Here is a 14,093-nt window from a genome sequence, read left to right on the forward strand (position 1 = left end):
TTAAGATCTCCCATAGGTCAAGTTCTGGTGACTGTGACGACATTACATATGATTTACACCATTTTTTTTATACCTATTAACCATTCAGTGAGCTCTTATGCACTGTGGATACGGCGTCCTAGATGAGACTCTCCCATGAGAATAGAAATGTTTCATCAAAGGAGATCAGAACAATCAGAAGTAGTAATTTGCAGTGACTTTGGCATCTAAGGGCAAAGTAGACCCAAACCAGCAAACCAGCAAAATCACCACAACTTAACAGACCCACTGCTTTTTCCATTCATTTGCAACCTATTGTAAATAAACCTGTCATGTAAATCTGTTTACCTCTTGGTTAGCTATACTATGAGCACTGACTCAGTATCTTGTACAACAAATAAAAGTTTTAGGTGATATATATGTACTGTAGTTTCAGTGGTATGGGTAAATATAGGCTAATAGGATATTACAGTATAATATTTGGTGTTTTAACCTTTATATAAAAAAAGACAAACTAATATGTATTGTCACTGTAACAAGTGTGCCAACTCCTAATCTTTGTTATGACAGGTGAATGCATGTAATGTTTTTCTCATTTGTCTGTCAGTACCACAGCTTACAGTGTCGCCTGTCTCCTAGGCCTAATACAATAGAAATGGGAGTGAGAGATCATATCTCTAAACTCAACCACTTCCTCTAACATGCCTGATTCACCTGAAGTTAGACGGCATGTTTAGGCTGTGAATTCTAACGGAATTCCTCAGTGAGTCGGACATTAAATACAAAGGAAACTGATTTATGCTCAAAGACGTTGAAAGCGTTGAATAAACTGAGAATTTGCACGTCACAAAATTCCCTACAAATGTCGATAAACGCAATAATGCATTAAGAATAGATGATTATAATTCATAATTCTATATGCCAATATTCTATAAGCATAGATCTTAAGATGATTTTTTAAAAGCATGAAATTACCAAATACGACATTCCAATAGGATTATTCATGAACAGTAATCATTTTTATATATTTTTTTCATCAATTCTGGGAAACCCCTTCTATGGTTGAAAATGAGATGCATATGGCTCAAATGAGTCAGCAGTAGATGGGGGGGATTCCAGAGATGTTGCCAGGTTAAATCAACTTCTCAAGATTAGTTTTACGATCAACTTGCTCCATTTCGCGACAGGTGACGAGCGCAGTTTTCTTGGTGTTTTTGTTTGTTTGCAGTTTGTTCCAAAGCTCCTTCTCAGGAGCTCTTTTTTTCCTCTAATATAATGCAGCATGGAGGTTTTTAGGGGAAGGAAGCCCAGCTTTGGCGTAGTCGCTGGCTCACTGAGTACAGCAACATCAGTCGAAGCCAAAAGAAAAGTGCTGGCCAAAGACAGCTGTCTTCCATTCAGGGGGATTTCAGAGGCATACTGTTCCAGATTATTTTGTCATCCAGAGAAACCCTCCAAAACAAAGGCAATCCCTCCTTGAGATTTTTTGCTTTCTACAAAATTAGCTATTACAGTACAGTAAAATTATGCAGGAGGGAACCCCATAAAATATTTTGCTAAATGCGAGCGAGTGAACGAGCGAGGGAGCATACAGGAGAGTGAAAGAGTTCCTGTTGAAGCAGACCCCAGAGGGTTCATGTCTAAACGTCTCAAAGCTGCCCTTGTGTCGAACAGACGGTCTCTGGATTCTCTGAGTCACAGCTATAGACCGGCAGACTAAGCACCTTACCATAGACCTGTATCCTGAAACACCTCAGAGAACCATAAACAAAATCTAGTCATAAGCCAGACAACAAACAGAAACTAGACAACGCTCCATGGATACGCAAGACAGCAAATTTAGGATTTTTTTTGAAAGAAAACAAACAACAAGCTATGAGTAATGCATGCAAAAATATGCAATAACAAAACCAGGTTTGTATGCTGTAGAAATTCATCATTAGCCCTCAATAAGAGCTTTAGTGTTTGGTATAATGCAATTAACGTGACTAAACAGAGCTTCTATTAACACCCTGTTTAAAACTATCCCAACTTAGATGAAGGGCAAAGCAGCATTCAATCCAACCGTTTCTCACAGCCATAGCATGTCATGCATGATGGACCAAATGTGTGCACAATAACAATGGCACCTGCAGATAACAAGCATCATCACTCATGACCACCTACTCATAGGACAAAAATACTTCATAAACCTATTTAGTTAGTAAGGAAGCAACTTAATAAGTTATGCATTGATTGATTGGCTTCTGTACATTCAATACAGTGTAAAAAGACTTTTGGGTTCGATGGCCTGTTTGAGCACAAGACTGCATTGTATCAGAAATCTAAATGTCATGCAAATGTGAGTGAGGAAGATTAGAAAAGGTCACGATTCAAATGTCATTCCTGCGCACTGATATGTGAAACTCAGCTTGAGGCCAAGCTTAAAAATTGTTTCAAAAACTAAGCAGTAACTCTAACTTCCGCTCTGTAAATGTGATTAATGATTGGAAATTAGATATCAGTGTATAACACGAGGTATGTGTTATTAATTGGTTTAATAATGTTCAAAAGCAAAATCCAATCCCCTAGGCTGACCCAAGGCTGTTTCTGAACTATGAATATAAATGTACAAGGTTCAACAGTAACATCATTGATAATATAAAATGTAACGCAATTTAATATATTCAGTATACTCTAGCATCCATCTATCCTCTAGTGAATGCTGCATCATCTTTTAAAGGTGATTTATGATATAATGAACTCCCTATACGTATCTAGCTACATGTAACTAGAACTAAACAAGCAGATGACAAATTAAAATGGGAAATAAAAACAGAATGATTTTAGTGCCCAGTGGCATAGATTATAACATTATATATTATGGCCTCTAGTGTGCGGGATGCTACTTACCATGGGTCTTCTCAGTAAAAATAACTTTCGAGTCAGCACTGAAATTCTGGCCTGTCAGGATCATCTGCTGACCTCCGAGCACTGAACAGCTGTCCATGTCCTGCTTCTCCACCATGGGCAGCTCGTGTGCAGATCTTTGGGCTGTGGTTAGGTACACATATGGATGGTTCAATGAATAAAGTTCTTGTTTGACTGTTTTAAAGCACACATATTGTTAGACAGCTCTTATATTTTTGTAGTATTACTGAGAATCTAACGAACATCCACTTCCGTACCTACTTAAACAACCTTCTAAAGCATACAGCTAAGCACATGAGTGTAAACTGACTCAAAGTTAAAAAAAAATCACTGACCTGATGATAATTACAGTCAATTCTGTAGACATATTCTTACTGTATGATCTATTACCACTGGATTTCGAAGAAAGTTTTATACAACATCAATCAGGGATAAATTAATCTCAGGATAACGCATCCTGGTACTAGGTCCTGGCAGGTCTTAAATCATGGCTGACAATAGAAAACAGAAGTAAACAATTTGTCTGCACTATGGCAACTATAACGCAACAATCACTTCGCTTCTGCCAGTGTGTCATGACTCTGCAGTGTTTGCTTGCTATCACGTTAAAGGATGCCAAATCTGTTCCTCATAGCTGTGACAACTTGTTCTTATTTGTTCAGCAAAAAAAAGCAAAGCTGTCAACTGCTGAAGCTATGCAACCATGAAACAGCTTCTCCTGGCTTATCGTCTCACAAGTCCAATTCAATATCCGTTGAAGCAAATTCAACCAAATAGCAGTGACCTTTGGACAGATGTGTGAGGCACACTATGATCTGAGTCAGTCATGTGAATAATAGGAAACAGAGCTCCTAAATAAGGCAGTGATGGCCGGCCTGCGCGGGAGGACTGAGCAAACAGCAGATTGCGTTATCTGGGTGATGCCCTATTCATGAAGCTTGGGTTTTGCATCCTCTTTCTACTCACTGTCACTGACCCTCTCTCTTCCTCTATTTTTGTTCTGGGAGCAAGTGAAATCAGAGGACATATCTTTTTTTTAAAGATATACCTATAAGCTTTCTCTATGAGCAAGAAGTTCGACATGGTCTATGCTGAAATTTTGTTTTTCGGTCTACTTTAAATCAAATCCAACAAAAACACAGAGCTCCTAACCAAGGAGGAAATATGCTAGCCAGATCCTGTCTTTTCCTCATTTGACACAGGATACTGAAAATGACAAAATAACACATTTAAGGGGTATATATATAACAGAATCCACAAAAATCTAGGATAGCAAAGTCAATATTTTCCAGAATCTGAACTTTCCATGCTAATACTTTTTACAGCAGGTTAATCTAAGCACAGAAGCCCAGTGTATGAACAGGAACACTGCTACTCCAGTTATTCAGTAAACACTATACACTACATCTCAGCGAATGCTATGAATATTAAAAGGAATCTGAATTATATTCCAAACACAATGAGATTTTTACTCACAACACTCAATGGGTTGAGATGCCACTTGGAGAGACACATATTGACCTCCTGGTTGGGGAATGTGGATGCGGAACACCAGTCGCACACGGGTATTCTTCCGCCCGATGTCTGTCTCGCCTTTCCTCAGCTCAATATCCGCGTTCCTGAGCTTCAGAATCCCAGCGCAGTCAATTCTAGGACAGAGTTGTCAATCGTGATTAATTGATATCAAAATCATTGTGAAAATGACATGAGATTTCATTCATGTTGTAAACATGCTGTAAATATAAATCATCGGCATACAAGCACTGAAACCTTTCAGGAGGCAGCTGCTCATGTAGATGGTGTTTTCAAAAAAAACATGTTTTGGCCTGTATCAACACTGATGAAGGCAACCCTGTCAGCTTGTTCTCCTGCTCAGATAACCATTTAATACTTGTAAACAAGGACCATAGATTTTCTTATAGCTTTCTTTATGTAATTTACTGTTACATTAGAGGTCTTATTTGTGTTTATAGACTGAAAGAAGGCTATATTTAGCTTGCTGACAAAATGCATAGTGAAAAGGAGGCACAAATTAATTTTCTCTTTGAAGCAAAAGCTGAACCATTAGCTTGGAGTTTGGGATTTGAGTATAGAAAATTTCATAGACACATTACTACAATGCTGTAAATCATTTCATATCATTCTATAATGTTGGATATTACTCTGACATATTTTGGCTCTAGGTTGGTTAACTTGCGCTGGTAATTTGACTCAAATGTACAAAACACAGTGGCTCCAGGAGCAGTTTCAGGTCCGCAAATCATGCAAAAGTCTCTGGGTCTATTTTGATTACCTTCCTGATAAAAAACTGGGAGGGAATAACCCCCTAGGGAAGAGGTTTGTTTGACAAACTACCGTCACTTCAAGGCAGATTAAATAGCTAAACATTTTTATAGAGAATTTAATTCAGGTTTACGATAAACTGCCTTTCCTGTGTAGTGTCACGGGAAGCATTTCTTTGCGATCACAAACTTTATCACAAACTCATCACAAACTTTAAACAATTTTGAAGACAAATGATAAAAAATTCTTGCTGACCATCCTTTCATTGAGACTTTACTTACTACTTGAGCAGTGTTATTTTTAGCTTGATAGCGGTGCATTTGAGGTCATACAGTATAAGGCATACAATCGCTGCTACTAGGGATGTTTGATGATCAGACCAGGGTCCCAAATGATTAGCTCCGAATATTTGAAATGTAACCGAATGGAGTATTTATTTGTTTCATTTAATGTTTTATGTTGGGTAAAAAATCACACTGTATATTGAAATTATATTTTAGAATATATTTTTTGGGGTGTTTAATGATGCCCTCCCTCTCTCACTCTTTATGTATCTGTGCAAGTGTGTGTGTGTGTGTAGTTTAGTTTTTTGAGAATTGTGACACTAATTTTTCAGAATTTTGGCATCTAGTCAACTCTACTAAGGAACCATAAATTTCAGATTCTCTGCAAAGCTAGTGAGTGATTAGTGAGTGTCACATCACACACATCACAAGCACTGCACTAGATGAAGGGTCAACATCCGTTTTCACTTTCAACTCTGCTTGAGACTAAACCCTGTGGTATGCTGTGATAAGTTAAATACCATGTACGCTTGTCTGGCTTACATTGCTTTCATGTTGTTCTTTGGCTCTAGAGGGATCTCTAACACCTTTGTGCTATTGATCATCTTCTCGTAGCTGGTTGTTGTCACCGTCTTGCCTGTGATGCGATGCACCTGGTAGAAGGCGTGAGGCTTCAGGATCCGCTCATCTGCCGTGCCGATGAAGATCTGCAGCCCCAGCGGCTCTTTGCCTCTATATCCATGTAGCTAAAGGAGAGAAAAAAGTAAAAAAAAAAAAATTTGTGTCTCTAATCATGTGATCAAAATTATAAAACATCTGGCCTGATGTGTGGTTTCAGCTATCTACAAAACATCCTTTTATCATTCGAAGCTCAGCTAAAATCAAAGGGTAGCTCAAAGTTACTGAAAAAAAGAGACTTTCCTTTTTGACACCAAGTAATGTGGTGAAAATGAGGATTTCAGCTGCAAAGACGTTCAGACACAATGCACTTTACACTCCCTCTGAGCGAGCAGTGAGCTGCAATGCACAGTACTTGCCAGTGTACTAATTTAGCCCGAACATTGCACATGTGGTTGAACAGACCCACTGCTGGAAAATTCAGTATCTGCTACGAGCTTGAATTCAAGCCAGGAGAGTCTGTACTGTCTTACAGGCCACAGATGTTTTCTCTTTGCTGTGCCTTAATCTCTAAAAGTCTGCAGGAAATCCACAGGTCACTAGTGAGGGCTCTTCAGGAAAAGCTCTCCCTGCCTTCGTTACTATTACAACTACTATTTAGTCTGGAATAACCTGATAACTAGGAGGAAATCAGCACTATTTATATATCTGTACACACTACATTGTAACTTAACAGTATTACCAATGCAAGAATTAGACCAAGATAGACTCACGTCTGTAATAATGTACTGTAAATATATAAAATACTTTGTTAGCCTATTTATGTATAAAACTATGTATAAATGCTATTTGGGGGGGGGTTAATTTCTAATCTTTTGTTTTCTCTTAGTAGAATATTAACACTTTAACTAGGAAAATGTTCTTTATGCCTCCTCTCCTTAAAGTAAATAAAAGTCCCTGTTTAACAGAAAGATGAACAGGGGAATTTTCATATGCAAAGCATGGCAGTGCTGTGACAGAGGAAACATCTATGATGGCCACCTCTGTAATAAAAACAACTGAGCAGAGCAAAACTAATCGCAACAAGTTAGAGTAGCAACACAATATTGAGCAACAGGATGAAAATGAAACGTATTTCTCAGCTCTTTCACGTCTTTCAAACTTTCCTGGTGGTCTCATGCATAGAACAGGAGCATAACATTTTCTTCCTTAAATCTGTCTTTGGAGATGGTCAAAACATATTAAAAGGAGGTTAGGAGACAGATGTACTGTACATATGATACATTTCTAAGGAAAACAAAAACAGGTAATATGTAGGAATTAAATGAGTCTGAAAAGTGCATCCTAAAGGGTTTTGTTCCTCACCTTCCACACGAAATAGCCACCAATTCTATTTTATGTCAATTAAACAATGTCTTTAAATAGAGTCAGTTAATTGTTTTAATGGGTTTAGAGTTACATTTTACGTTGTGAAGCGTACACAAAACTCTAACACTTATGTTAGAGCAGCTATTACGTCATCAGCATGGTTTTCTTCCTCTCTTGAAGATAACTGAGACCAAACTCACATTAAATAAACTCCTTCACCAGAAATCTTCACCATATTCTAGGATTATAATTCACATTTCCTCATTAAATAAATCCCATACTAACATACTATTTTATAATCTGTTATTATTATTATCATCATCATTATTATTACTATTATTATTATTATTATTATTATTATTATTATTATTATTATTATACACATCTCTGTGTAAGTTATATAGAGCAAGCACGTTAATGTAAAACGTGTACAGCCAGCACAATTGTCAGAGATCAGCTGAGAGTCATTCAGTCATCACTATCAGACTACCAACCACTAATCACAACACAACACAATCACCACAGCCATATCACTCTCCTTTGCACTTCTGTACACATCCAATCATACACCATACAGCTACACATCACACACTGCAACATAAACCAGGTGGCGGTTGGCCAGAAAAAAAAAAGAACAAGTACATTGTGAATGCTTTTGTAGCAGTGCTCAAGATATCTCTGCTAAATTCAGCTTATGAATTACTGTCCTGCAGGTAATAATAAAAACAAAAAACATCAGCAATTTGAACAAAGGCCACCGATCAAAATAAAGCAGCATCCTGATTCATAAAAACTCATGGCATTTTGAGAATAGTTAAGAGACAGTCATATGAATTCTGAGAAGGGCATTCATACTGTAACATACACATCCACCCTCCCACACACACACACACACACACACATACACACACACACACACACACACACAAACACATACAAACTAGACACGAATTAGATCAGCAGTCAACAAAAACCAAGGGACTACATCGGAAGGAAGTGTGCAAAAACCACAAAGCATGAAGTAGCAACTAAAATTATCAAACCCCCTGAAGCACAAATGCACAGTGGCTAAACCTTTTTTGCATTTATACTGACAGGATATAAACAGCACACATGAGAATTATTATTGTCTCCTGAACCAACAATATAATCAATGAAAAGGCACAGCACATGATCCAGCAGTCAAGGAGGTCATAGAGTAAGACAGGTGAGGCATGTGATGTGATGTGATGTGATTTGAACTGCAACTTCACCATGCCAATACTAAAACTAGTGTAAACTCCAGTTTGAATAAAAAAAACGTCATGAAAAGAATTTGTGAACGCTGGCTTTTACTGGTTCTGTATCCTCTAAAATCATCTCTGAAAGCACAGGTAATAGCTGCTCCTCTGTCTTAACTGAGCAAACATGGATGTTTGCATGTGCCACCTGAGAGCTTGGTCACCATGAAGACACACACACACACACACACAAACAAACACTCTACATAGCAATCTAAACCAGAAGCATGACTCATTATTTGCAAAATTAACATTTTCACATAGTATTTTTAGTAGAACTTTGTATCAGTTTGCAATATCGTCACCATACGGTATTTTAATTGCATCAAGATAAACAACTTGTATAACGGTGGGAAAGCTAAGACAGTGAAATCAAGCTACTAAAATACTCGCCAAATTCACAAAAAGATAATAGCAAACGCTGAACAAAATCCAAAGCAAAGACAAAGTCACTTCACGGGCATAATCATTCATAATAATATTGTGTGTATTTAATAGCAGAACAGATCTAGCAGCCTAGATATGGCATCAGATGTGTGTGAGAATGCCAGAGATTTCTATGCTGAGAAAATAAAGAGAAACAAGATAGGTCTTGACTAAGCTGTGGTTCTAGGAATACTGATTAAAGGTGCAAACAGATTGAAGATCTCAAGATATCAAGAGAAAGCCGAACATAAGATTACCAGGCACACGCGCACACACACACACACACACACACACACGGGCATCTGTGTAGATATTACATTTTTAATAATAATATGTTTGACCTGTAAATAGAATATCAAATAAAAAAACTATTCAATGCCACATGGTTCTGGACATATAATCACATTCAGGATCCCATTCAAGTTTCATCAGAGTTCTTTTATGTCATGTCATTTGTGCTACTTAAAAAAATGCTAAATATTTAATGAACATTTATTTTGAAAAAGATGCATCAAAATCAATCATAAAAAAAAGTCCTGGAGGGACTGATTATACAGCAAGCTGAATAATATAGATATCTCAAATTAAATACGATACCTGCTGCATTGGGTAGCTAAACCATGAGAAAAACTCGACATTTTAAAAACATTTTAATATTTTAATGACAATATATTAAAAAGGATGATATATTAAGAAGAATAAGTCATCTAACATAAGACCATTAAGCCTATTTCTAAAGATAAAAACTAATTTCAGGCTTTAACATGGTCATGCCAGATAATTTTGTAAATGTAAACACTTGAAATAAGGACCTCTGGACCTCTGCTTGATTCATGCTGATGTTTTACTTCTGCTTAGAGCTTCATACTTGTGACACTTCTGCTATGGATACCACAGTGTATACCCCAAAAACTTTCACTTCCTAAACAATTCATGCTCATGAGTCCTTGCTTCAGTGGAATAGAGCTAATAATTGCTGTTATTATGTAATCATATTTACTGATCTGTGCTCGTTCATTCTCATGCTGCTCAACCTTTCAACACACTCTACTCTATACCTGCTCCATAGTGTACTGATTTATAACTGCACACTTGGGCTTACCCAAAAAAGGATGGGTTTACTTTTGAGTCTCAATGTTTCTTCATGTCATCTCAGGGAGGTTTTCATTACCACTGTTACATCTGGCTTGCTTATCTAAATCTAGCTATCTAGCTGTTTTCTCAAATATATTATGCAACGAAATCTGATATCTGCAGCATACTGTATGTCTGATTAAAGTAAGACACCAAGGGAGATGTATAACCCACCAACCCACCACAAGCAGCGCTCACTAAGACAGACCAAAGTTTCCATAACTCTGAACTAACACCATGCCACTCCCACTTATGTTTGTTTGCGTATGTTTTTCTCCGTCAAAGCAGTTTTTTATTCCATCTGTCGCAGACTTTTTTGTTTGTTTTAGGGTTTTTTTGTGACTTGTTCTCGGGAACTACAACATCTAGGACCACAGTGAACATTTAAAACAAACAGAAGGTTTTACAATTCTGAAATATTTAAAACAAAGAAAGTCAATATTCAGTATACTGAATATGTAATATTCAAGAATCTTAACTACATCCCTGTTTAAATATAAGAAACATTCAACAATGTTAACTGCTTTGGTCAGATTTTCCTCATGCATCAATCTCTTCTAGTGAAATATGTGTTCAGATGACACTCTGATGGATTTGATCTAAAAATGGATTGTGAGGTCTTGCACAAACTTGTAGAGTCCATACCAGCTTGAGTGTACACTGTCATTAAAGCAAAAACAGGATATACCAAATACTACGCTCTAAGACTCATCTAAATATTTCAAAGATTCTATTTTTCACCCATGTTGTCAATAACAATGACAGTTGCTGTATAAGATTACTATACTGTATTATATAATATTACAATAAAGTCAATATGCTGTTATTTTCATTATTATGATACTGCTTTAAAAATCACATACCTGGACCACTGGATGCCCACCAGTCATAGCTTTCACAGCTCCCCGGCTGCCCTCAGTTTCATAGTGTGCCCTGTGGTGTGGTTTAGGCTGCATCTCGATGTGTAGCTCATACTGGTCTGTACGGCTGGGCAAAGGCCACTCCAGAGGTGGCAGAGAGGCTATAGGGATGCTGTGGGGAAACAAAAAACACACTCAGATTTTTTTTTACCATAATCCCCAAAACTTTCATGCTATAATTACTTACTGAAATGAAGAGTGCTGGAATGATGCAGATACAGTTATGTCTTTCAGGAAATGTTTTCTATGTGTTACATTTAATGTTTAGTGTTTAAATGGTCTGACTCTGAATGTGAAGATCAGTATCTGCCTGTGCTGTATAGTATGCACTGGGAGCTGACTGGAATCTACCTGCAGATCCCAGGCACAAGCTGCTTGGACCAGATTGATGGAATGACAAAGTATTGCTCCGCTTTGGTCTTGACGTCTTGTTCCACCAGGTAGCTCTCTCCATGGCCATCTGGGTATATAGTGTAGCCTGGCTGGTTGGTTCTCACAATCTTTGTGGGTACTGACCCTGGCCCAAACCCATTAACAACCTCTGTCACACTGTTGGAGCCATAATGGGTGCCGGTATGACGGTCATCATGGCTGCCATGTGGCGAAGGACTTCGTGATCGAGCCACAGCCACCAGATTTGGGTTCCGGTACATTTCGTAGGTGCGTTTGCCCTGAGGCGATGTAGAGCGAGAACTGGGCCTTGGGGATGAGCTGTTCTCCTCAGTCAGGCTGGTGCGAGGTGATGTGCCTGGGCTGGTGCGAGGGGAGCCGGTGTGGATGTTTTGGAAGCGAGGACACAGCTCACCAGCCACAGCCTGCCCACTACCTGGGGACACACAGGGTGATGCGAAAGGCGAGTATGTTTCAGAGTGCCACGAGGCTGAGGAGTTGCTGCTCGCTGGGCTCAGGCACTGAGGCTCACGGTAGATGGCACAATCCAGACCAGGCACAGTGAGTGTAGGCCTGGGGCTGGCATTCACCAGCGGGTCATGGAGTGAGTTGGACCCATGGCTATGATGCTCACGTGATGGCGTGATCTCAATCCTGGGACTCACAGCTTGGGGCCCAGATCTTACTTGCTCTACGTAATTTTTAGGCTCCAGGTGCTCATAGGCAGAAAGAGCTTCAGTGCTGCTTTCAGTGTAGGGGGATGGCTCGTCCAAGGGGTAAGGATGTGAGTGTAGAGGGAGATTGGTGTCATCTAAAAAAAAAAAAGAGGACATGGATTGATATGATAACTAGTAGGATTGGACAATATGGTAAAAAAAAATATCTGACAATGCTTAAAAATATTTTTACATTTTACAAATTTGGTTTTGTAAATTTTTAGGTTTGAGCCAAATATAACCATGTTCAACATCTATAAATATATCATTAACAAATGGCATGGAAAAGCAGGAAAATAAAATGGCAAAATTTATTTCACCATCTAATCAGCTACTTGTTACTGTAAACTCGGACAGTGGCATAAACATATATCATGAAAAAAATAGTGTATTTTGAAATATTAGATCATTTGACTGAAAACTTGAAATAGTTGGCATGAAACAATAACACAACAGAAAACATGCAGACATGCAGTGGCCTTTGAATTTTTGGCGCCATCAAATTGAGAGTAAAAGAGTGAAAGGGCACGTGTTGACAGAGTCGAGCGCGTACAAAATGTTACTGTTCTTAACTTCAATTTCGGAACTGGCTTTAAAAAATATAATACATGTAGGGAACAAGAAAATGAGAAATGGCTGTTGGGTATTTCCAAATATTTAGAATATGTGGTCACCTCAAACTGATTAAAAAGTTAGCAGTCCTGAATATCACATACTATACCCTAAACAGAAAAGAAACAAATAAACAACAAAAGTAAAATTCCAAAACTAAGAGACATTGCATAGCCTATTTGTTCTTCCCAAAGCACTTTGGCACAGTTTGCACTGCCACTGCACTGCAATTAAACATCAATAACCTATTCCACACACCCACACACAACCTCCCACAAACCATAGACATAAGAGACATAAGTAAAAACAGACCTTTAAGATCTCCAGAATGAAAATCGCTGTTAGGTGGCTCATAGTTAAACAGGTAATCAAACTCCAGCTCCTCGGAGTTCACTTGAGTGAGGTCTCCAGAGAGCCTTAACTCACTGCACTCCTTTTCTTCTCCGTAAAAAGAGCTCATCTGCCTTATCTGCAAGTGATCTCAACCTCTGGACCATAAAATTACAGAAGAACGGCCTCGGAAACTGAAAACGTGGAGTATAATTATGGAGATCAGGGAACCAGAAGCGCTCTGTGTGTTAAAGTGATGAAGCCATGAGACGCAAACACTAACTTCCGCTCTCAGTTTCAGAGGATAGAGAAAGTGGGCGTGTCCGTGAGTAGTGGAGATACAGTAAGTGGTAAATGAACGCCTCCTGTTGACATCTGACACTTCTTTTTTTTCCTAACGAGCATTTTAACGGTTTCTGAGCGCAGGTTGTGACCCTACGTGTTGCTGCCCCCGAGTGTTCAACACAAAACATTGACAGAAAAGGGCATGAAGTTATTAAATAATAAAATGCATCACAGGTTCATAGTTTGACACTGAGCTGTTCAGATGTGCTTTATGATACACTAATAGTATGTCACGTTTGGATAACACTCGTGTGTCATGCATAATAAATCATCATATAAATCTATAACATTTTCCTATTTTCCTGATTTTCCAGAGCAACCTCAACATCCAGCAATCTGTTTTCAGGAACTACAGGATACCATCCTATATAACAGGTCATAGTGACAGGGGTGTGCCATAAGCCATAATGTACTTTTTTTTTGGTTCAGTAAACAAACAAATTATTATAGCATCAGATCTGTCTACAAAAATCCTCTATTAATGATCCATCCATCAAG

General features: G+C 38.3%; 1 protein-coding gene across 3 annotated transcripts in view; it reads right to left on the reverse strand.

The window, feature by feature from the left end:
* Window positions 1-14,093, reverse strand: part of nfatc2a (nuclear factor of activated T cells 2a) — a 28,500-nt gene that overhangs the window by 13,196 nt on the left and 1,211 nt on the right. For 2 of the 3 annotated variants that reach the window (XM_058410411.1, XM_058410410.1), the window contains exons 2-6: window positions 11,554-12,403; window positions 11,146-11,314; window positions 6,000-6,202; window positions 4,366-4,538; window positions 2,872-3,012 (exon numbers count right to left, since the gene is read on the reverse strand). In XM_058410411.1, the coding sequence (XP_058266394.1) occupies window positions 2,872-3,012; window positions 4,366-4,538; window positions 6,000-6,202; window positions 11,146-11,314; window positions 11,554-12,403 (1,536 nt within the window). Of the gene's footprint in view, window positions 1-2,871; window positions 3,013-4,365; window positions 4,539-5,999; window positions 6,203-11,145; window positions 11,315-11,553; window positions 12,404-13,232; window positions 13,610-14,093 lie in introns of those variants that run through there. The other variant, XM_058410409.1, reaches the window with a different exon arrangement.

Source organism: Hemibagrus wyckioides, linkage group LG15 (genome assembly GCF_019097595.1).
Source record: "Hemibagrus wyckioides isolate EC202008001 linkage group LG15, SWU_Hwy_1.0, whole genome shotgun sequence".
NCBI lineage: Eukaryota > Metazoa > Chordata > Actinopteri > Siluriformes > Bagridae > Hemibagrus > Hemibagrus wyckioides.